At 47.0% G+C, this 24,443-nt stretch overlaps 1 protein-coding gene across 1 annotated transcript in view; it reads right to left on the reverse strand.

Moving 5' to 3' along the window:
• Positions 1-24,192, reverse strand: part of swt1 (SWT1 RNA endoribonuclease homolog) — a 113,309-nt gene extending 89,117 nt beyond the window's left edge. Inside the window, exons 1-2 of the mRNA XM_068038070.1 lie at positions 24,188-24,192; positions 23,519-23,667 (exon numbers count right to left, since the gene is read on the reverse strand). Of these exons, the coding sequence (XP_067894171.1) occupies positions 23,519-23,667; positions 24,188-24,192 (154 nt within the window). The remainder of the gene's footprint in view (positions 1-23,518; positions 23,668-24,187) is intronic.
• Between the last annotated feature and the right edge of the window lie 251 nt (positions 24,193-24,443).

A 24,443-nucleotide genomic window follows, 5' to 3' on the forward strand; every position in this document is an offset into this window, starting at 1 on the left:
AAAATCCATCTGGCTAATTGAATCAGGGATTATTCCCATTGTCTTCTTCAGCCATGTTTTCAGCCACTGTTGTGGTCTTTTTAAACAAACTATTTTAAGTCCAGTAACAGGTCAAAAATAATGTTCCATAAGACAAAATTAATGTCTCATTTTTTGGCAGGTATGGTTTTTATCACACTACGCTTCAAAAGTATTTAATTGGCTGTAAAGTGCTTTGAGATGCCCTGTAGTCGTGAAAGGCGCTTTATAAATGCAAGCCTTTCTATTGTAAAAGCTGTCTTCCTTGCCAACATAATAACAGTCAGTGCACTCCAAAGCAATTCACAACATGAAGCACTTTTGAGACATTGAGGTAAAAAGATAGAACATAGATGCAAGCAGCAGAGTAACAATTTTCTGTCTTTTTCACTGCAGACTGGATACAAGCATCGAATTTTTAATAGAATGATAGTATGGCCACAGCACAGAAAGAAGCCATTTGATCCACTGAGTCCATGCCGGCTTTCTGCAAGAGCAACATAGCTAGTCCCATACCTCGGCCCTTTCCCCACAGCCCTGCAATTATTTTTCCCTTCAGATGCTTATACAATTCTGAAAGCCACAACTCAATCTTCCACCACCATTTCAGGCTTATCCTAAGCATTCGCTGCATAAAAAGGTTTTTCCTCGTGTCACATTTGGTTCTTTTACCAATTACTTTTTAATCTATGTCCTCCAGTTCTTGACCCTTCTGCCAATGGGAACATTTTCTCTTTCTCTACCCTGTCTAGACCTCTCATGATTTGGAAAACCTCCATCAAAACTCCTCTCGACCTTCTCTTCTTGGAAACCACCCCAGCTTCTCCAATCTAGCCACATAACTGAAATCCCTCATCCCTTGAAACATTCTTGTAAACCTTTTTTTCACCCTCTCTAAAGCCTTCAAACTCTTCCTAAAGTGTGATGCCCAGAAATGGATACAATACTTCAGTTGAGGCAGAATCAGTGGGCTGAATTCTATAAGCCCGAAAAAATAGCTGCCCGCCTGTGCAGATCGCACGCCAAAGAGCTGCCATGATTCCATGCGCGGTGGCTCATTTAAATAGCCGGAGCGGACTGCCCTCTGAAGGCGTGGCAGTGCCGGCTGCCGGGGTGAAGATTGCAGCGGGACATTAGGAGGCGATGGGAGAGTAATTAATTCAGGTATTTAAATTTATTTAAATTGCGGTTCCATCACCGAGCGGCAGGGGTCTGCCACGAGGCCTTGGCACCACTGGCAATATCTGGCCAGGCCCTGCCAGCGTCAAGGTCCATAGGGGCCTCATCCGGGGCCATCTTCAGGCCCGCCCTGCCATGGATCCTGATGTTGAGGGCTCTATAGAATCCAGCCCAGTCTTTTATCAAATTCATCATAAGTTCCTTGTGTACTCTATGTCTCTACTTATAAAGCCCTTCATTTGACAAGAGATGAAATATGGAAGATTATTTTTAGCATGCTCATAAGTGGAACAAATTTACTCTAAACCCAACTCACAAATCTATTTCTAACACTCTTGTGCAGTTGAATGTTTACAAAGTTAAATGATAGCACCAGGCTCCATTGATTCATGAGTTCAGAAGTGCAATGCCCAGTACACAACTGAGCCAAACGAGTGAAGTCAGTCCAAGATTTCATCCCTTATCTGTGCTGAGTTAGCTCATTTCAGCACAAGTGCCAGTCTTAACACTATTAGCTTCAGTACTTCTACACTGTGAAGCAAAAGGAAAATCAGCCAGGGTTTCCTGCTCCCAACCCATGTTTACTTCCATAAAATACTTGCCAGTGGGCATTGTATGAGGTCAACATCAATCAAGGCTGCAATGCACCTGCCTCCTGGTCAAATGGCCACCTAACATTGTGTAGGCTCAAAGATGAAGAATGAGCATTTACACGAGATACTGATTTACAAGGGTTCTTTCACAAGAGTAGAAAGCTTCTTGCAAGATTAAGATGGCATTAGCATCGTTGCATTCCCCACCATCAACATTGTGAGGTCACCACTGCCAGAAACTTAACTGGACCAGCCACATAAATATTGTGGCTGCAAGAGCAGGTCAGCAGCTGGGTATTCTGTGGTGAGTGACTCACCTCCTGACTCCCTAAGCCTATCCACCATTTACAACCCTCAAGTCAGGACTATAATGAAATACTCTCCATGTGCCTGGATGACTGCAGCTCCAACAACAGTCAAGAAGCTCAACACCATCCCGGACAAAGCAACCTGCTTAATTGGCAGCCCACCCACCACCTTAAACATTAACTCCCTCCACCACCGGGACACCATGGCTACACCGTGTACCACCTACAAGATGCACTGCAGCAATTTGCCAAGGTTTCTTTGACAGTGCCTCCCAAATTTGCGACCTCTACTGCCTAGAAGGACAAGGACAGCAGGCAAATGGGAAGTCCACCACCTGCAAGCTTCCCTCCAAGTCACACACCATTCTGACTTGGAAATATATTGCCGTTCCTTCACTGTCGCTGGGTCAAAGTCTTAGAACGCACTATCTGTATGGGAGTTATCTTCACCATACGGACTGCAACTCACCACCACCTACTGAAGCACAACTAGGGTGGGCAATAAATGCTGGCTTTGCCAACGACATCCAGACCCATGAACAAATAAACAAAAAGTAGGTGATATTCTTTCACGGATGGAAAGAACAGCTGGATCTCATCATATGGTTTCTACTTGAATACACAGCTCCTGGTCAAGCCCGGAAACATTGCAAGCTGCTGTCACCAGCCACAATATTATTGTGCAACAGTGAATCACTGTTCCTGATACAGAAAAATATCGACTGCGTGGGTAGTGGAATAACCAGTTACACCCGCACAAGAAGTAAAATTCTGTAAGGCTGCCTATGTTCTTACTTAAGATTCAACACAAGCAAACCTGATGCAATGAAGCACGAAATGGAAAAAAAGAGCATTCTGAAAGTCATCGAGGAGTCTTAAAGAATATGCTTATATTTTTAACTCTATTTGCTAAGATCAAGAGTAGAATGGTGGAAAGATTCAAATAGGTTAGGACAATGACTAAAAGTAGAAGTAATTTTTTTTAATGTGCTTATATTGATAATGAAAGATACAGTGGTTCTGTGAAACTATATTTTCACTTTACAAAAATGGAAGCCTGAAAGGGAAAATCCAAATCTTGAAACAGAAAATTGGTAACATGGGGCGAATGGCTTCCTTCTGTGCTATATATGACTCTATGACTGTGTGTTTCTTGAGGTTCTGAGAGACATGTGCCCCCAGGAAATATTTAATTTTTACATTCAAGATGATGCATTCTGGTTAATTAAGTGGTTTGATATTGCACAAATGATAATTTTTAAATCTACTTATAAAGGAAAAATAAAGTGACATCTGGATTTTAAACAGAAGAACCTCACATTCCCAAAAGTCACTCTCCTGCCCCATAATTCCAATTTACTACGACACTTACCCCATCCAAATTCTTAGCCTTCCATGATTACCTTACCAACTCTCCCTGTTGATATTTTCTCCCCCCTCCACTCAGTTCAACCTGGTATTCCTCTGCTCTCCAACAAAGCTCAAACTGCTATTCTTCTTCCACTTCCCATTTAAGGTGGCATTATTCCCCCTCCCCCATTTCAATTGGCACTCTTTGGCCTATCCAAATCCTTTTTTTTGGTCTTGTCCTTCATCCTCCCATCAGTTAATGTAGGGGCTCTTGTTCCCACAAAGTGTCAGTTAATGCTGGCATTCTTCTTCTTCCTTCATCACCCTTCTCCCAACTTTTGTCCCCTTCCCTCACTAATTCATGGTCAACCATTTTCTCCCCAATTTTCCTCTCCTCTTCTTTGCCATCCACTTCAACCCTTCCCTCTCTCCTGTTCTCATACAAGTTCCAGCCAATGTTGTACCGAGGTGAGGATCATTTCTATTAGCAGCAGCACCAAGGAGTGGTGCTGAGGTGAAATATGCTGGTCTATTAGTGGCTGCAGCATTCCGGAGTGGTGCTGAAGGAAGAGGCACCAATAGTAATGGCCGCAGCACTGGGGGAGCAGCACCAAAAGGAAAAATATGTACCACCATTTTCAGCAGTTTTAAAGTGAGCATATGCTCCCTCCTGAAATTAAAAGTGGATATACTGTAGGTACACTTCTGGTTTTCCCCATTGTAATTAAACTACAATGAATACTTGGTATTAGAGGCCTGCTACCTGACCCAAACCCGACAGGACCCGACGACGTGTCGGGTTTGGGTCAGGTTGGGCCGGACACACACTGTAAGTGCTCTGCTGGTAAGTATTCAAATTTAAAAAAAACTTACCTGAGCTGGGAGTCCAGGACAAAACTGAGTCTGCGCAGCGGACGAGTGTCACTATGACGTCATTGCGCATGCGCTGCAGCTTCGTGGAGATTTGGAGTCTGAAGGTAAGTAAAGGGATGGTCGGGTCAAATCGGGGCACGTTTGGGTTGGCTCGGGGCAAAATCGGAGGGACTCGGGCTCGGGTCCGTGGTGGTTCGGTTGGGTTTGGATCGGGTTCTATTTTCCCGACCTGAGCAGGCCTCTACTTGGTATTCCAAATCTGAAAAGTGTTACTTAACCCCAATCTTCTAATCCACATTGTTTCACATTTTGCTAAACTCTTACATTTCATAGCTTCCACCATTTTACAATCACACTATCTTGTAAACCATGATAATAAGGCAAGGGGCACAGGTTCAAATTGCCAAGGGGAGAATTTGCAACTGATTTTAGTAAGTGTTTGTGTAGTCGGAATGATCAACACTTGAAATAAGACTTCCATGTAGTGAAGGCAAAAGTTGTTCAAGAGTAAAGTGGATGCTGTGATGGGAGAACAATAGGTTTTACTTTCTGGGTGGAAGAGCAATGTTGTGATCTTGTTGAGCTGCTCAGTTGAATTCACTAATTATGCAGTGTCAGCTGCATAGCTTCTTTTAATCCAGAAAACTGTTTCGTGAGAAACCTTTAGTGTTTGGCGTGAGCTGCAGTTGACATGCTTGGTTACTGGTAACTGCGTTACAAAAGCAGCCATGATCCTCAAGCCATACTTTCAAAACAAGGGGAGATGGTGGCAAAGTGGTAATGTCACTGGATTAGTAATCTAGAGGCCCAGGCTAATGCCCTGGGGACATGGGTTCAAATTCCACCACGCCAACTGGTGCAATTTAAATTCAATTAATTATTTTTTTAAAAACCTAGTCTCAGTTTCATGGCACCATTACTATCATTGATTGTCGTAAAAGCCCATCTGTTTCACTAATGTCCTTTAGGGGAACGACATCAGCTGTCCTTACCTGGTCTGGCCTACATGTAACTCCAGAACCACAGCAATGTGGTTGCCTCTTGACTGCCCTTTTAAATGGTCCAGCAAGCCACTCAGTTGTCAAGGGCAATTATGGATGGGCAACAAATGCTGGCCTTGCCAGCGACGCCCACATTCCATGAAAGAATAAAAAAAACTTTCAAAGCAAGGGGTTATAAATATAAGATCGTCACTAATAAGTCCAACAGGGAATTCAGGAGAAACCTCCTTACCCACAAAGTAGTTAGAGCATGGAACTCATTAAAATAAATGATTGAGGTGAATAGCATCGATGCATTTAAGGAGAAGCTAGATAAACACAAGACAGAAAATAAATAGAAGGTTATGCTGATAAGAGTTGAGATAAAGAGGGGTGGAAAAAGGCTTGGATGGAGCATCAACACTGGCAGAAACCAGCTGGCCCAAATGGCCTGTTTCTGTACTGTAAATTCTATGTTAACCTGCGTACTTCACCTGCTAAGTGGGTCACTCAATATCTGCTCCTTCATATAAAAGCAAAATACTGCGGATGCTGGAAATCTGAAACAAAAACAAGAAATGCTGGATTCACTCAGCAGGTCTGGCAGCATCTGTGGAAAGAGAAGCAGAGTTAACGTTTCGGGTCAGTGACCCTTCTTCGGAACTGACAAATATTAGAAAAGTCACAGATTATAAACAAGTGAGGTGGGGGTTGGGCAAGAGATAACAAAGGAGAAGGTGCAGATTGGACCAGGCCACATAGCTGACCAAGGTCACGGAGCAAAGGCAAACAATATGTAAATGGTGTGTTGAAAGACAAAGCATTAGTACAGATTAGGTGTGAATATACTGAATATTGAACAGCAGCAAGTGCAAACCTGAAGAAAAACAACCTGAAAAAAACAGTGGGTAAGCAAACTGAACAAACTAAGATGAAATGAAATAAATGCAAAAAAAATTGTAAAAAATGTAAAAAGGAATGTAAAAAAAAAGGAAGAAAAAATAACTAAAAATGACTAAAAATGAAAGTAAAATGGGGGGCTGTCATGCTCTGAAATTATTGAACTCAATGTTCAGTCCGGCAGGCTGTAGTGTGCCTAATCGGCAGATGAGATGCTGTTCCTCGAGCTTGCGTTGATGTTCACTGGAACACTGCAGCAATCCCAGGACAGAGATGTGAGCATGAGAGCAGGGGGGAGTGTTGAAATGGCAAGCAACCGGAAGCTCAGGGTCCTGCTTGCGGACTGAGCGGAGATGTTCCGCAAAGCGGTCACCCAGTCTGCGCTTGGTCTCCCCAATGTAGAGGAGACCACACTGTGAGCAGCGAATACAGTATACTACATTGAAAGAAGTACAAGTAAATCGCTGCTTCACCTGAAAGGAGTGTTTGGGGTCTGGGATAGTGAGGAGAGAGGAGGTAAATGGGCAGGTATTACACCTCCTGCGATTGCAAGGGAAGGTGCCCTGGGACGGGGACGAGGTGGTGGGGGTAATGGAGGAGTGGACCAGGGTGTCGCGGAGGGAACGATCCCTTCGGAATGCTGACAGGGGAAGGGAGGGGAAGATGCGACTGGTAGTGGCATCACGCTGGAGGTGGCGAAAATGGCGGAGGATGATCCTTTGGATATGGAGGCTGGTGGGATGAAAAGTGAGGACAAGGGGAACCCTGTCACGGTTCTGGGAGGGAGGGGAAGGGGTGAGGGTAGAGGTGCGGGGAATGGGTCGGACACGGTTGAGGGCCCTGTCAACCACAGTGGGGGGAAATCCTCGGTTGAGGAAAAAGGAGGTCATATCAGAAGCACCGTCATGGAAGGTAGCATCATCAGAGCAGATGCGTCGGAGACGGAGAAACTGGGAGAATGGAATGGAGTCCTTACAGGAGGTAAAGTGTGAAGAAGTGTAGTCGAGGTAGCTGTGGGAGTCAGTGGGCTGATAATGGATATTAGTAGACAACCTATCCCCAGAGATGGAGACAGAGAAGTCGATGAAGGGAAGGGAAGTGTCAGAGATGGACCATGTAAAGGTGAGAGAAGGGTGGAAATTGGAAGCAAAGTTGATAAAGTTTTCCAGTTCGGGGCGGGAGCAGGAAACGGCACCGATAGTCATCAATGTACCGGAAAAAGAGTTGGGGGAGGGGGCCTGAGTAGGACTGGAACAAAGAATGCTCGACATATCCCACAAAAAGACAGGCATAACTAGGACCCATGCGGGTACCCATAGCGACACCTTTTACCTGAAGGAAATGCATGGAGTTGAAGGAGAAGTTGTTCAATGTGAGAACAAGTTCAGCCAGGCGGAGGAGGGTGTTGGTGGATGGGGACTGGTTGGGCCTCTGTTCCAGGAAGAAGCGGAGAGCCCTCAAACCATCCTGGTGGGGGATGGAGGTGTAGAGCGATTGGACGTCCATAGTGAAGAGGAGGCGGTTGGGACCAGGAAACTGGAAATTGTCAAAATGACGTAGGGCGTCAGAAGAGTCACGGATGTAGGTGGGAAGAGACTGGACCAGCGGAGAAAAGATAGAGTCTAGATAGGAAGAAATAAGTTCAGTGGGGCAGGAGCAGGCTGACACAATGGGTCTGCCGGGACAGTCCCGTTTGTGGATTTTGGGAAGGAGGTAGAAGCGTGCTGTCCGGGGTTGCGGGACTATGAGGTTGGAAGCTGTAGAGGGAAGATCTCCAGAGGAGATGAGGTCAGTGACAGTCCTTTGGACGGTGGCTTGATGTTCGGTGGTGGGGTCATGGTCCAGAGGGAGGTAGGAAGAGGTGTCTGTGAGTTGGCGTTGAGCTTCTGCAAGGTAGAGGTCGGTACGCCATACAACAACAGCACCACCCTTGTCTGCAGGTTTGATGACCATGTCGGGGTTAGACCTGAGAGAACGGAGTGCCTCAAGTTCAGAGGGGGACAGGTTAGAGTGAGTGAGGGGGGCAGAGAAATTGAGACGACCAATGTCTCGCCGACAGTTTTCAATGAAGAGATCAAGAGCGGGTAAGAGGCCTGGGGGAGGGGTCCAGGTAGAGGGAGAATGCTGGAGGCGGGTGAATGGGTCTGCTGGTCGGGGGGAGGACTCCTGGTCGAAGAAGTGAGCCCGGAGGCGGAGGCGACGGAAGAAGAGCTCAACGTCATGCCGAGCGCGAAATTCATTGAGGTGGGGGCGTAAGGGGATAAAACTGAGACCTTTGCTGAGTACAGAACGCTCAGCATCAGAGAGGGGGAGGTCAGAGGGTATAGTGAATACACGGCAAGGGGTCAGATCAGAAGGGGTGGGGTCAGAGGGAAGTGAAGCGGAAGGAGGATCTGGAGGGGCATTAGTCCCCATCAGCTGCTGGAGCTTGCGTTCCTTAACACCTGAAAGGAAGAAAAAAAGTTTTTTGTTAATGCGTCGGATGAGACGTAAGATGAGATGAAACTGCGGAGTAGAACAGATTTGAGATAAGGTAAGACGGTGCTGCTGGAGAGAGAGGTCCAGTGTGTGCATATGGCGGCGCATAGCACTGAGTGTGGATCTCAGGATGCGGCGAGAGTAGCAGTCCGAGGAACGTTGTATTTCTCGGAGATACCGGTGATCCTGGGTGGTTTCAAAGCAAAAGATTTTGTTTCAGATTTCCAGCATCCGCAGTATTTTGCTTTTATTTTAGTGTTTAATTCACTGCCACTTCTCTTCCAGGAATGCCTACCTTGAAGAAGTTCTGCTCTTCTCTCCGACGGGATTTTCGTTTGTCTCTTTTACCTTGTTCACCTTCATTGCTTTCTATTTCCCTCCTGGTGTTTGATAAGGTATCTACCAAAACTCGTTTTCACAGCCACATCTCCTTCCTCAGTGACTGTCTCCGGCTCCGACTGATTCCACGTGGATTCCAACTGCAGTTTCACCCATCATGCTTTGAAACCACCCAGGATCACCGGTATCTCCGAGAAATACAACGTTCCTCGGACTGCTACTCTCGCCGCATCCTGAGATCCACACTCAGTGCTATGCGCCGCCATATGCACACACTGGACCTCTCTCTCCAGCAGCACCGTCTTACCTTATCTCAAATCTGTTCTACTCCGCAGTTTCATCTCATCTTACGTCTCATCCGACGCATTAACAAAAAACTTTTTTTCTTCCTTTCAGGTGTTAAGGAACGCAAGCTCCAGCAGCTGATGGGGACTAATGCCCCTCCAGATCCTCCTTCCGCTTCACTTCCCTCTGACCCCACCCCTTCTGACCTGACCCCTTGCCATGTATTCACTATACCCTCTGACCTCCCCCTCTCTGATGCTGAGCGTTCTGTACTCAGCAAAGGTCTCAGTTTTATCCCCTTACGCCCCCACCTCAATGAATTTCGCGCTCGGCATGACGTTGAGCTCTTCTTCCGTCGCCTCCGCCTCCGGGCTCACTTCTTCGACCAGGAGTCCTCCCCCCGACCAGCAGACCCATTCACCCGCCTCCAGCATTCTCCCTCTACCTGGACCCCTCCCCCAGGCCTCTTACCCGCTCTTGATCTCTTCATTGAAAACTGTCGGCGAGACATTGGTCGTCTCAATTTCTCTGCCCCCCTCACTCACTCTAACCTGTCCCCCTCTGAACTTGAGGCACTCCGTTCTCTCAGGTCTAACCCCGACATGGTCATCAAACCTGCAGACAAGGGTGGTGCTGTTGTTGTATGGCGTACCGACCTCTACCTTGCAGAAGCTCAACGCCAACTCACAGACACCTCTTCCTACCTCCCTCTGGACCATGACCCCACCACCGAACATCAAGCCACCGTCCAAAGGACTGTCACTGACCTCATCTCCTCTGGAGATCTTCCCTCTACAGCTTCCAACCTCATAGTCCCGCAACCCCGGACAGCACGCTTCTACCTCCTTCCCAAAATCCACAAACGGGACTGTCCTGGCAGACCCATTGTGTCAGCCTGCTCCTGCCCCACTGAACTTATTTCTTCCTATCTAGACTCTATCTTTTCTCCGCTGGTCCAGTCTCTTCCCACCTACATCTGTGACTCTTCTGACACCCTACGTCATTTTGACAATTTCCAGTTTCCTGGTCCCAACCGCCTCCTCTTCACTATGGACGTCCAATCGCTCTACACCTCCATCCCCCACCAGGATGGTTTGAGGGCTCTCCGCTTCTTCCTGGAACAGAGGCCCAACCAGTCCCCATCCACCAACACCCTCCTCCGCCTGGCTGAACTTGTTCTCACATTGAACAACTTCTCCTTCAACTCCATGCATTTCCTTCAAGTAAAAGGTGTCGCTATGGGTACCCGCATGGGTCCTAGTTATGCCTGTCTTTTTGTGGGATATGTCGAGCATTCTTTGTTCCAGTCCTACTCAGGCCCCCTCCCCCAACTCTTTTTCCAGTACATTGATGACTGTATCGGTGCCGTTTCCTGCTCCCGCCCCGAACTAGAAAACTTTATCAACTTTGCTTCCAATTTCCACCCTTCTCTCACCTTTACATGGTCCATCTCTGACACTTCCCTTCCCTGACTTCTCTGTCTCCATCTCTGGGGATAGGTTGTCTACCAATATCCATTATAAGCCCACTGACTCCCACAGCTCCCTCGACTACACTTCTTCACACCCTACCTCCTGTAAGGACTCCATTCCATTCTCCCAGTTTCTCAGTCTCCGACGCATCTGCTCTGATGATGCTACCTTCCATGACGGTGCTTCTGATATGACCTCCTTTTTCCTCAACCGAGGATTTCCCCCCACTGTGGTTGACAGGGCCCTCAACTGTGTCCGACCCATTCCCCTCACCCCTTCCCCTCCCTCCCAGAACCGTGACAGGGTTCCCCTTGTCCTCACTTTTCATCCCACCAGCCTCCATATCCAAAGGATCATCCTCCGCCATTTTAGCCAACTCCAGCGTGATGCCACTACCAGTCGCATCTTCCCCTCCCTTCCCCTGTCAGCATTCCGAAGGGATCGTTCCCTCCGCGACACCCTGGTCCACTCCTCCATTACCCCCACCACCTCGGCCCCGTCCCATGGCACCTTCCCTTGCAATCGCAGGAGGTGTAATACCTGCCCATTTACCTCCTCTCTCCTCACTATCCCAGACCCCAAACACTCCTTTCAGGTGAAGCAGCGATTTACTTGTACTTCTTTCAATGTAGTATACTGTATTCGCTGCTCACAGTGTGGTCTCCTCTACATTGGGGAGACCAAGCGCAGACTGGGTGACCGCTTTGCAGAACATCTCCGCTCAGTCCGCAAGCAGGACCCTGAGCTTCCGGTTGCTTGCCATTTCAACACTCCCCCCTGCTCTCATGCTCACATCTCTGTCCTGGGATTGCTGCAGTGTTCCAGTGAACATCAACGCAAGCTCGAGGAACAGCATCTCATCTACCGATTAGGCACACTACAGCCTGCCGGACTGAACATTGAGTTCAATAATTTCAGAGCATGACAGCCCCCCATTTTACTTTCATTTTTAGTCATTTTTAGTTATTTTTTCTTCCTTTTTTTTTACATTCCTTTTTACATTTTTTACAATCTTTTTTTGCATTTATTTCATTTCATCTTAGTTTGTTCAGTTTGCTTACCCACTGTTTTTTTCAGGTTGTTTTTCTTCAGGTTTGCACTTGCTGCTGTTCAATATTCAGTATATTCACACCTAATCTGTACTAATGCTTTGTCTTTCAACACACCATTAACATATTGTTTGCCTTTGCTCCGTGACCTTTTGGTCAGCTATGTGGCCTGGTCCAATCTGCACCTTCTCCTTTGTTATCTCTTGCCCAACCCCCACCTCACTTGTTTATAATCTGTGACTTTTCTAATATTTGTCAGTTCCGAAGAAGGGTCACTGACCCGAAACGTTAACTCTGCTTCTCTTTCCACAGATGCTGCCAGACCTGCTGAGTGAATCCAGCATTTCTTGTTTTTGTTTCTGCCCCTTCATAAACTGGCTTCGAAGAAGCTCTGAATCAAGCCTCTAAGCTCTAAACGTTTATAGTGTGAATATTTACAAACTCTATCTCCTATTACACTGAACATAGGTTTGCTATTAGATTTTCCCCAGATATTATTACAGTAATCTCTCTTTCTTTGTTTAATCTAGCACATGTTGTTCAATGCAATGACAGTCGATTACTTTGTCAGTAACTGTTGGATTCACTAGCATTTTAAACATACTAGGAGGTAGATTGCTTTGATTTGAAATGGAAAAATTTAGCTTGAGCTGCACTTTTAATACATAGGTTCTGCTCATCATACCAAGAGACAGAGTTGCCCGTTTTTTACAGTAAGAATAATAATGAGGCTATCAGTGCTCACCAATATTATGGAGTAAATTGGGCAGTGTCTGCACGTGCACAGTAAAATGTGAAAATCAGGAATCTGCTGTCCGATTTGCCCTGCTCCTCCACAAACTTCGCTCCAGCAGTATCTTTTTTTTAAATTCATTCATGGGAATGTAGGCGTCACTGGCCAGACCAGCATTTATTGCCCATCCCTAATTGCCCTTGAGAAGGTGGTGGTGAGCTGCCTTTTTGAACCACTGCAGTCCATTTGGGGTAGGTATACCCACAGTGCTGTTAGAAAGGGAGTTCCAGGATTTTGACCCAGCGACAGTGAAGGAACGGCGATATAGTTCCAAGTCAGGATGGTGTGTGACTTGGACGGGAACTTGCAGGTAGTGGTGTTCCCATGTACGTGCTGCCCTTGTCCTTCAAGTTGGTACAAGTCGCGGGTTTGGAAGGTGCTGTCGAAGGTGCCTTGGTGCATTGCTGCAGTGCATCTTGTAGACGGTACACACTGCTGCCACGGTGCATCGGTGGTGGAGGGAGTGAATGTTTGGAGATGGGGTGCCAATCAAGTGGGCTGCTTTGTTCTGGATGGTGTTGAGCTTCTTGAGTGTTGTTGGAGCTGCACCCATCCAGGCAAGTGGAGAGTATTCCATCACACTCCTGACTTGTGCCTTGTAGATGGTGGACAGGCTTTGGGGAGTCAGGTGAGTTACTCGCCTCAGGATTCCTAGCCTCTAACCTGCTCTTGTAGCCACGGTATTTATATGGCTACTCCAGTTCAGTTTCTGGTCAATGGTACCCTCTAGGATGTTGATAGTGGGGGATTCAGCGATGGTAATGCTGTTGAATGTCAAGGGGAGATGGTTAGATTCTCTGTTGTTGGAGATGGTCATTGCCTGGCACTTCTGTGGCGCAAATGTTACTTGCCACTTATCAGTCCAAGCCTGGATATTGTCCAGGTCTTGCTGCATTTCTACACGGACTGCTTCAGTATCTGAGGAGTCACGAATGGTGCTGAACATTGCACAATCATCAGCAAACATCCCCACTTCTGACCTTATGATTGAAGGAAGGTCATTGATGAAGCAGCTGAAGATGGTTGGGCCTAGGACACTACCCTGAGGAACTCCTGCAGTGATGTCCTGGAGTTCAGATGATTGACCTCCAACAATCACAACCATCTTCCTTTGTGCTAGGTATGACTCCAGCCAGTGGGGGGTTTGCCCCCTGATTCCCATTGACCTCAGTTTTGCTCGGGCTCCTTGATGCCATACTCGGTCAAATGCTGCCTTGATGTCAGGGGCAGTCACTCTCACCTCACCTCTTGAGTTCAGCTCTTATGTCCATGTTTGAACCAAGGCTGTAATCAGGTCAGGAGCTGAGTGGCCCTGGCGGAACCCAAACTGAGCTTGATGGCACTGTTGATGACACCTTCCATCACTTTACTGATGATTGAGAGTAGACTGATGGGGCGGTAATTGGCTGGGTTGGACTTGTCCTGCTTTTTGTGTACAGGACATACCTGGGCAATTTTCCACATTGCAGGGTAGATGCCAGTGTTGTAGCTGTACTGGAATAGCTTGGCTAGGGGCGCGGCAAGTTCTGGAGCATAGGTCTTCAGTACTATTGCCGGAATATCGTCAGGGCCCATAGCTTTTGCAGTATCCAGTGCCTTCAGTCGTTTCTTGATATCACGCAGAGTGAATCGAATTGGTTGAAGTCTGGCATCTGTGATGCTGGGGACTTCAGGAGGAGGCCGAGATGGATCATCAACTCGGCACTTCTGGCTGAAGATTGTTGCAAATGCTTCAGCCTTATCTTTCGCACTGATGTGCTGGGCTCCCCCATCATTAAGGATGGGGACATTTGTGGAGCCACCTCCTCCAGTTAGTTGTTTAATTGTCCACCACCATTCACGGCTGGATGTGGCAGGACTGCAGAGCTTAGATCTGATCCGTTGGTTATGGGATCGCTTAGCTCTGTCTATTGCATGCTGCTTACGCAGTTCGGCATGCAAGTAGTCCTGATTTTTAGCTTCACCAGGTTGAAACCTCATTTTGAGGTATGCCTGGTGCTGCTCCTGGCATGCCCTCCTGCACACTTCATTGAACCAGGGTTGGTATCCTGGCTTGATGGTAATGGTAGAGTGGGGGATATGCTGGGCCATGAGGTTACAGATTGTGGTTGAGTACAATTCTGCTGCTGCTGATGGCCCACAGCGCCTCATGGATGCCCAGTTTTGCATTGATGGATCTGTTCGAAATCTATCCCATTCAGCACGGTGATAGTGCCGCACAACACAATGGACAGTATCCTCAATGCGAACGCGGAACATCGTCTCCACAAGGACTGTGCGGTGGTCACTCCTACCAATACTGTCATGGACAGAAGCATCTGCGGCAGGCAGATTGGTGAGGACGAGGTCAAGTATGTTTTTCCCTCGTGTTGGTTCCCCCACCACCTGCCGCAGACCCAGTATAGCAGCTATGTCCTTTAGGACTCGGCCAACTCGGTCAGTAGTGGTGCTACCGAACCATTCTTGGTGATGGACATTGAAGTCCCCCACCCAGAGTACATTTTGTGCCCTCGCCACCCTCAGTGCTTCCTCCAAGTGGTGTTCAATATGGAGGAGTACTGAGTCATCAGCTGAGGGAGGGCGGTAGGTAGGTGGTAATCAGTAGGAGGTTACCTTGCCCATGTTTGACCTGATGCCATGAGACTTCATGGGGTCCGGAGTCGATGTTGAGGACTCCCAGGGCAACTCCCTCCCTACTGTATACCACTGTGCCATCACCTCTGGTGGGTATGTCCTGCCGGTGGGACACGACATACCAGGGGATGGTGATGGCAGAGTCTGGGACATTGTCTGTAAGGTATGATTCCGTGAGTATGACTATGTCAGGCTGTTGCTTGACTAGTCTGTGGGACAGCTCTCCCAACTTTGGCACAAGCCCCCAGATGTTAGTAAGGAGGACTTTGCAGGGTCGACAGGGCTGGGTTTGCCGTTGTCGTTTCCAGTGCCTAGGTCGATGCCGGGTGGTCCGTCCGGTTTCATTCCTTTTTATTGACTTTGTAGCGGTTACGTACAACTGAGTGGCTTGCTAAGCCATTTCAGAGAGCATGTAAGAGTTAACCACATTGCTGTGGGTCTGGAGTCACATGTAGACCAGACCAGGTAAGGACAGCAGATTTCCTTCCCTAAAGGACATTAGTGAACCAGATGGGTTTTTACAACAATCGACAATGGTTTCATGGCCATCATTAGACGAGCTTTTAATTCCAGATTTATTCATTAAATTCAAATTCCTTCTGCTGTGGTGGGATTCAAACCCATGTCCACAGAGAAATACCCTGGGTTACTAGTCCAGTGATAATACCGGGGGGGAAGGTGCTGGTGGGGACCCTGCCAGTGGTTGCCGGGCTTGGCCGGCTGGAATGGGGGGCCGCGTGGCTGTGTTCGGGGGGGCCCGTCCGTGGCGGCGATAGAGGGAGGAGCGGCCGCGTGGTCCCGGCGGCGGCTCCCACTTACTCGGCGGCTCCGCGCTGTTTCCATGCGGCTCCGGCTCGGCTCCCAGGTCCCGAACGCAGTGGCGGTGCATCATTGTGGGGGGGACGATGGTGGGAGCTGGTGAGGTGTTTTGTTGCCTGCACCCCCTCCCCCCACCCCCCTCGAACCCCATTCCCAGCTCTCCCCTCGCACCCCCTTCCCCTGCACCCTCCTCCCCTACCCCCTGCAGCCCCCTTCCCACCGCACCCCTCCTCCTCGCACCCCCTCCCTCCTTTCCCCCCACCGGCATCCACCTACCCCTGTGTCGGGGCCCTAACAACCCCACTGCCTTGTGGGCGTCTCGGGCGAGACCAAGGCAAAGGGAGTAAACCCTAATAGAAAATCCGGAGCGGAACCCCGAAGGCGGTCATGTGTCACCTTTGGCATGTTTCCGGCAGTTCCGGCAGCCATACCGGTGCCAAACGTCGTGCTCTGCACTCCTTTGGACCCCACCAGGAAGGCCGAGAGGGGGGTTTTGACGCTTGGGCAACTCACAACCTCCATACATCTGCCCAGGCATGGGCCATGGAGAGGTCACTCCATAGTCGCCTCACAGCGCCCAAATCAACACGGAAGTCAGCAGTTATGGGTTATAAGTCCAGCTCAATTGGCGTAGAGATTGTGAGCCACAAGTTGCCTTTGGCAGTGGGAGAGGTCATCGCATCTCACTGGACAGCTACCGCCCGCCTCAAACCGGGCAGCCCCCGGTCAGAAAGGTTCTATCCCGCCACAGTCCACCTGCTTCAATGGGTGCTTGGAGCTCAGGGTCATTGCCCGACAAGTGGACTGCAACACCGCACCAAACAGCATGACCAAAAAAGGAAAGAAGGTACTCGCCCTTCGTTTTGCAAGCTGGAACGTCAGAACTATGTGGGCGCCTGTCGGAAGACCTTACACAAATCAACGTTTCTCGGAAGACCGCTATCATTCACAACGAGCTCAGTAGACTCAATGTAGACATTGCAGCACTTCAGGAGACACGCCTCCCTGCGAGCGGATCTCTAAGAGAGCAAGACTACACCTTCTTCTGGCAGGGTAGGGATCCTGAAGAATCAAGACAGCATGGAGTGGGCTTCGCCATGAGAAACTCTTTGCTCAGCATGATAGAGCCACCCTCAAATGGCTCGGAACGCATACTGTCCATCCGTCTGTTCACCACCTCTGGTCTCGTACACCTATGTTCCAACACTCTGCTCCTCACCTGAAGCTAAAGACCAGTTCTACGAGGAACTCCATAATATCAATTGTAGCATCCCCAACACCTGTTCCTGCTGGGGGACTTTAATGCCAGGGTTGGGGCCGACCATGACTCATGGCCCTCCTGCCTTGGGCGCTATGGCACTGGAAGGATGAATGAGAATGGACAGAGACTGCTTGAGTTGTGTACCTAGCATAACCTCTGCATCACCAACTCATTCTTTCACACTAAACCCTGTCACCAGGTTTCTTGGAGGCACCCAAGATCATGCCGTTGGCACCAGCTGGACCTCATCGTCACAAGGTGAGCCTCTCTAAACAGCGTTCAAATCACACGCAGCTTCCACAGTGCGGACTGCGACACCGACCACTCCCTGGTGTGCAGCAAGGTTAGCCTCAAACCAAAGAAGCTGCATCACTCCAAGCAGAAGGGCCGCCCGCGCATCAACACTAGCAGAATTTCTCATCCACAGCTGTTACGCAAGTTTCTAAATTCACTCGAAAAAGCCCTTCAAAACACTCCCATAGGGGATGCAGAGACCAAGTGGGCCCACATCAGAGACGTCATCTCTGACTCAGCAATGACCACCTATGGCAAACGTGTGAAGTGGAATGCAGACTGGTTTCAATCTCACATTGAAGAGTTGGAACCTTTCATAGCCGCTAAGCGCATTGCACTGCTGAACTGCAAGAAAGCCCCCAGCGAGTTAACATCCGCAGCACTTAAAGCAGCCAGAAGCACTGCACAAAGAACAGCCAGGCGCTGCGCAAATGACTACTGGCAACACCTATGCAGTCATATTCAGCTGGCCTCTGATACCGGAAATATCAGAGGAATGTATGATGGCATTAAGAGGGCTTTTGGGCCAACCATCATGAAGATTGCCCCCCTGAAATCTAAATCAGGGGACACAATCACTGACCAACGCAAGCAAATGGACCGCTGGGTGGAACACTACCTAGAACTGTACTCCAGGGAAAATATTATCACTGAGACTGCTCTCAATGCAGCCCAGTCTCTGCCAGTCATGGATGAGCTGGACGTACAGCCAACAAAATCGGAACTCAGTGATGCCATTGATTCTCTAGCCAGCGAAAAGCCCCTGGGAAGGACGGCATTGCCCCTGAAATAATCAAGAGTGGCAAGCCTGCTATACTCTCAGCACTGTACGAACTGCTTTGCCTGTGCTGGGACGAGGGAGCAGTACCACAGGACATGCGCGATGCCAATATCATCACCCTCTATAAGAACAAGGGTGACCGCGTTGACTGCAACAACTACTGTGGAATCTCCCTGCTCAGCATAGTGGGGAAAGTCTTCGCTCAAGTCGCTTTAAACAGGCTCCAGAAGCTGGCTGAGCGTGTCTACCCTGAGGCACAGTGTGGCTTTCGAGCAGAGAGATCCACCATTGACATGTTGATCTCTCTTCGACAGCTACAGGAGAAATGCCATGAACAACAGATGCCCCTCTACGTTGCTTTCATTGATCTCACCAAAGCCTTTGACCTTGTCAGCAGACGTGGTCTCTTCAGACTACTAGAAAAGATTGGATGCCCACCAAAGCTACTAAGTATCATCACCTCATTCCATGACAATATGAAAGGCACAATTTAGCATAGCGGCGCCTCATCAGACCCCTTTCCTACCCTGAGTGGAATGAAACAGGGCTGTGTTCTCGCACCTACACTGTTTGGGATCTTCTTCTCCCTGCTGCTCTCTCATGCGTTCAAGTCTTCAGAAGAAGGAATTTTCCTCCACACAAGATCAGGTGACAGGTTGTTCAACCTTGCCCGTCTAAGAACGAAGACCAAAGTACGGAAAGTCCTCATCGGGGAACTCCTCTTTGCTGACGATGCTGCATTAACATCTCACACTGAAGAGTGTCTGCAGAGACTCATTGACAGGTTTGCGGCTGCCTGCACCAAATTTGGCCTAACCATCAGCCTCAAGAAAACGAACATCATGGGACACAAATGCCCCATCCATAAACATCGGCAACCACACTCTGGAAGTGGTTCAAGAGTTCACCTACCTAGGCTCAACTATCACCAGTAACCTGTCTCTAGATGCAGAAATCAACAAGCGCATGGGAAAGGCTTCCACTATGTCCAGACTGGCCAAGAGAGTGTGGGAAAATGGCGCACTGACACAGAACACAAAAGTCCAAGTGTATCAAGCCTGTGTCCTCAGTACCTTGCTCTACGGCAGCGAGGCCTGGACGACGTATGTCAGCCAAGAGCGACGTCTCAATTCATTCCATCTTCGCTGCCTCCGGAGAGTCCTTGGCATCAGGTGGCAGGACCGTATCTCCAACACTGAAGTCCTCGAGGCAGCCAACATCCCCAGCATATACACCCTACCAGGCCAGCGGCGCCTGAGATGGCTTGGCCATGTGAGCCGCATGGAGGATGGCAGGATCCCCAAGGACACATTGTACAGCGAGCTCGTCACTGGTATCAGACCCACCGGCCGTCCTCGTCTCCGCTTTAAAGACGTCTGCAAACGCGACATGAAGTCTTGTGACATTGATCACAAGTCGTGGGAGTCAGTTGCCAGCGATCGCCAGAGCTGGCGGGCAACCATAAAGGTGGGACTAAAGCGTGGCAAGTCGAAGAGACTTAGCAGTTGGCAGGAAAAAAGACAGAAGCTCAAGGAGAGAGCCAACTGCGTAACAGCCCTGTCAACCAATTTTATCTGCAGCACCTGTGGAAGAGTCTGCCACTCCAGGCACTGCTTCACAAACCACTGACCACCTCCAAGCGCTTGCCCATTGTCTCTTGAGACAAGGAGGCCAAAGAAGAAGAAGAAGATAATACCACTACGCCACCGCCTACCCTATATCTTGCCGAGATACTCAACATTTAAGCGCATGAAGGGCATGACATTGTGGAACTTAACCACTAGTTACTCATAAAACAGGCCAGTAAACATTAGGGTTGTCCAGTCAAGTGTAAGTCAATTTTTAATGGTGTGATAAGTCTTCTTTACTGCTAAACAAACTCTCTGGCCCTGAAAATTAACTTTTATAAGTGAGGAGTCTCATTCCTTCAGATTTTGATTATTGAATGTTATTAAAAAAATTAAAATTAAAACTTATTTACTTCTCCTTTCTATATCTTTTATTTCTCTTTCTTAATCCCATTTTTCTTTCCCTCTCTTTATTTTGCTTTCTGTACATGATTTTACATGGAATTAATTATTCTAACTTATACTTCTTCATTTTGACTCTGCATACCTCAATAAGGATTTTTCAATCTGATTGGTTAAAGAAACACGCAGTTGTTTGCCCTGTTCACACAGGTACCAGATCCCCTGTAGGGGTTATCATTCTTTATCGGACTACAGATGACAGTAAGTTGCCTTGCAAAAATCTATGAAAAGTCTGCGGGCAGTGTCATGATCCTGTTTTTTTTTCCAGGAAATATGCGGTATGCCTTTAAGGCTGTAAGACCTCTATCACCTAGAAGGACAAGGGCAGCAGATGCATGGGAACGTCACCACCTGCAAGTTCCCCTCCAAGCCACACACCATCCTGACTTGGAACTACATTGCCATTCCTTCACTATCGCTGGGTCAAAATCCTGGAACTCCCTTCCTAACAGCACTATGGGTGTACCTACCCCACATGGACTTCAGCGGTTCAAGAAGGCAGCTCACCACCACCTTCTCAAAGGCAATTAGGGATGGGCAATAAATACTAGCTTGGCCAGTGACATCCACATCCCATGTATGAACAAAAAAAAAGAGATCAGTACTTCTTCAAGGCAGCTAGCTCCAGAGACTGAGTGAAAGTACATTCTAGTTGCCCGGCAACAACCATACAAATCGAGAACAGACGAGATACAATGTTGCTGATTGCCTTTTGAAAAACTGGCTAACTGGTTTGTTCAGACAGATATGCTGTGCCAGCATGTACTGAAGGAAATAGATGAGCTCTCTCAGTCTATTTAAATCCTATTTACCGTACTCTCTCAAAATTTTAAAGAAGCTTCAAGTCAGATTAATTTCTTAAGAGAAAATAACCAATTATTCAACTGCTGAATTCCCGCTGGAAAAAAGAAGAATTTAAAACTTCAACTACTGAACTGTAATTGCTGTGTTCATCACTGGAAAGAAGAAGAGTTTGATGCTTCAAATGCTGAACTAAACTATCGAATTCCTATCGTTGGATCTCACCGGACAACTGCGAAGACTTCAAGCAACTTTGGACTGTGTCTACATTGAAGATTCCATTTTGTAAGGAACGTAAATCAACAAAGGCTTTATCGTTATTTCTTTGTTTCGCGAAGCTAATTAAACACCAAACTACCGACAGTTTGGGTATACGTATGTGAATGTGGGAGCTAGATTCTTTAAATAAGTTATAAGGTCTTTAGATATTGGTTTATCTTAGTAGTGTTTAAGATTTTAGTTTTTTTTTAATAAACAGTTAATTTGTTGATATCTAAAGATATCTGGTTTGGTTTGCCTCATTCGGGGGTTACTAGATTGGTTCAATTCGGCTGCTGATTTCTTTGATTTGGGAAAGTTTAGGATAAGTATGATGTGACTTGTGGAGCGGCGAGACTGAATTGACAGTGCGTTGCTCCCACCAAATATATATACTGACTGGGGGCTTTGTCTTGAGCGGTCGTGCCATATTAGCAGCTGTAAGCATAATGAATGACAAGCATGGTTTGTCTGCCACTGACCGCAAAATCTGGGCCTGTGATGAAAATACCAGTACTTTTCATAAAAAAGCCACCTGTTATGCTGGCTGCAACTTAACACAAGAAAGACACAAAGATAGGTGTTAAGTGACAACTGTTACAGGTTACAGTGAATAACTAAGCAATTTCACAAAATGATAAGCAGTTAGTTTTACTCAGTATTTTTAAAATATTGAAATGACCCTCAACCTGGATAGACATGCCTAGAATTCACATTTGGTAGAATTCAGTATGGCTTGTCGCAGAAACTGACTTTGAACTGTCTTAGGGTTGCAGTATGATTCTAATTCATTAGGGTCTTAAGCGAAATAAATTTGAGGTCATTTCAACCCAGTTCCTATTGGGAACAGGCCAACAGATCAAAACTATGCATAAATGATCAATCTCAGTCAGGAAGGCCATAACAACAGCCGTGTGGAAGTTTAAAAAACTCAAATTTAGTTGGGAGTGTTATTTTAGCCTTGTGATCAAGGCAGAGTTGAGGGTGTTTTTACTTTCATCTTATTTGTGCTATACCTCAGATGGAGTACTTGATCTTAACTCTGAATTCCAAACTGGAAATCTATTCCATCCCCTAGTACCAACGTGAAGAGTTGAACAAAAGGCATTTTTTAAACTAAACAAGAAAATCATAAAAGGGAAACAATAGGTGATTCTGGAGAAATAATTTGTACAGAATAAATGGGCGTGGTTATAAGCTATGAAAATCACAACCTGTTGATATTTAAATTAGGAGCTTTACAAAGAAGCAGATAAATATTTGAAAAAATAACATGAAAGGGGAATGAGGCTAAATGGACACCTCCCACTAGATCATGACACCACCACAAAAGATCAAGCCATCGTTTCCAAGACTGTCACTGCCCTCACCTCCTCTGGAGACCATCCCCACACGGTCTCCAACCTCATATTCCCCTAATCCCACAAAGCAAGCTTCTATCTCCTTCCCAAGATCCACAAACAGGACTGCCCTGGTAAATTCATCGTTTCAGCCTGTTCTGGCCTCATAGAACTGATTTCTTCCTAACACAATTCTATTTTTTTCTCTCATTGTCCAGTCTGCTTGCACCTACATCCATGGCACTTCCAATGGCATTCATCACTTTGAACAATTTCCAGTTTCCTGGACCTAAGCGTCTCCTTTTCACCATGGATGTCTAATCTCTCTACACCTCCATCCCCCACCAGGGTGGTCTGACTGCTCTTTATTTCTTTCTTGCACACAGGATCAACCAGTCCTCATCCACCACTACCCTCGTCTACCTGGTCAGAGGTGTGAAGCCATGGAGGCAACTGCAGATGAAAACAAGGATGTTGAAATAAAAATGTAGGGATTTAGTATGCCAATGAAGTTCAACAAGGCCAAGAGTGATGGGTACAGGTAGTGGAATCTTTTGAAACTGAAATTTATGGAAAGTGGAGTTTAAGAGACCCATGAGGATGGCCTGAAGAGCAGCTAAAGTCTATTCCTGATTATGCACTAAACAGAACAATTTTAAGTGAAACATAATATATTGACTAACCTGATTGAGGTTGACTGAAGGCACTAAGATCCTGAGTGTTTGGGGCATCATTGATGGATTTCAAGTTGCTTAATTCATTTAAGAGATCAACTTTCCTCACTGCCTTGACATTGCTTACCAGGGCTTTACTGCAAAGGTTTTTATCATCACTGCAGGAAATAAAGTACATGTTAATGGAAAGCATTTTTTCACACCGATACACATTATCATATATCTTGAGTTGGCTTCAAATAAATGATTAAATAATGAACATATTTTTACCACTAAACTACGTAGCTGAACTATGACACAAGTCAAAGAAAACTTTCAGTGATTATATAATTGATTTGCAGTAATATAAAAGGTATTTCATATGAAGAAACTTTAAAAAGATAAAGCTTCCCACAGGTACTTCGGTTTGTAAAGGCATGTATAACTTAACCATCCAGCCCAAAAAGTGACAGATTGCATTCCCCAGTCTGTGCTGAGTTAACTGATGTCAGCTGGGCTGGGTAGGGCAGCAGAAAATGAGCTACAATTCTGCTCGTGATCACCATCCAGTGGTCCACCTGGTATTTCCAGCAAAATGATGAAGGAAAGTGGAATGAAGTGAATTTATTTTGTGGGTCAGCTTCACTCAGTTTGTAAAACACTATAGGGTAAGTCAGAAGTTGTCAACTCAAGCCTCACTCCATGACTTTGAGCGCATAATCTAAGCACACTAAGTGGAAGCTTCACATGAAATGTTAAAGACCCTTTCTGCCCATGTTAGTACTTCAGGTGGATATTAAAGTTTCCATAGAACTATTTGGAAAAAAAAGGAGTTTTTTAGTATAATGGCCACCATTCCTTCCTCTTCCAAAGAATTTCACAATGGTTCAGAGAACCACATTGAGCCAGAATTTGATGACAAAATAATGGAGTTAAATGTGCCTTTATTAGTGTG

Source organism: Heterodontus francisci, chromosome 8 (assembly GCF_036365525.1).
Source record: "Heterodontus francisci isolate sHetFra1 chromosome 8, sHetFra1.hap1, whole genome shotgun sequence".
NCBI lineage: Eukaryota > Metazoa > Chordata > Chondrichthyes > Heterodontiformes > Heterodontidae > Heterodontus > Heterodontus francisci.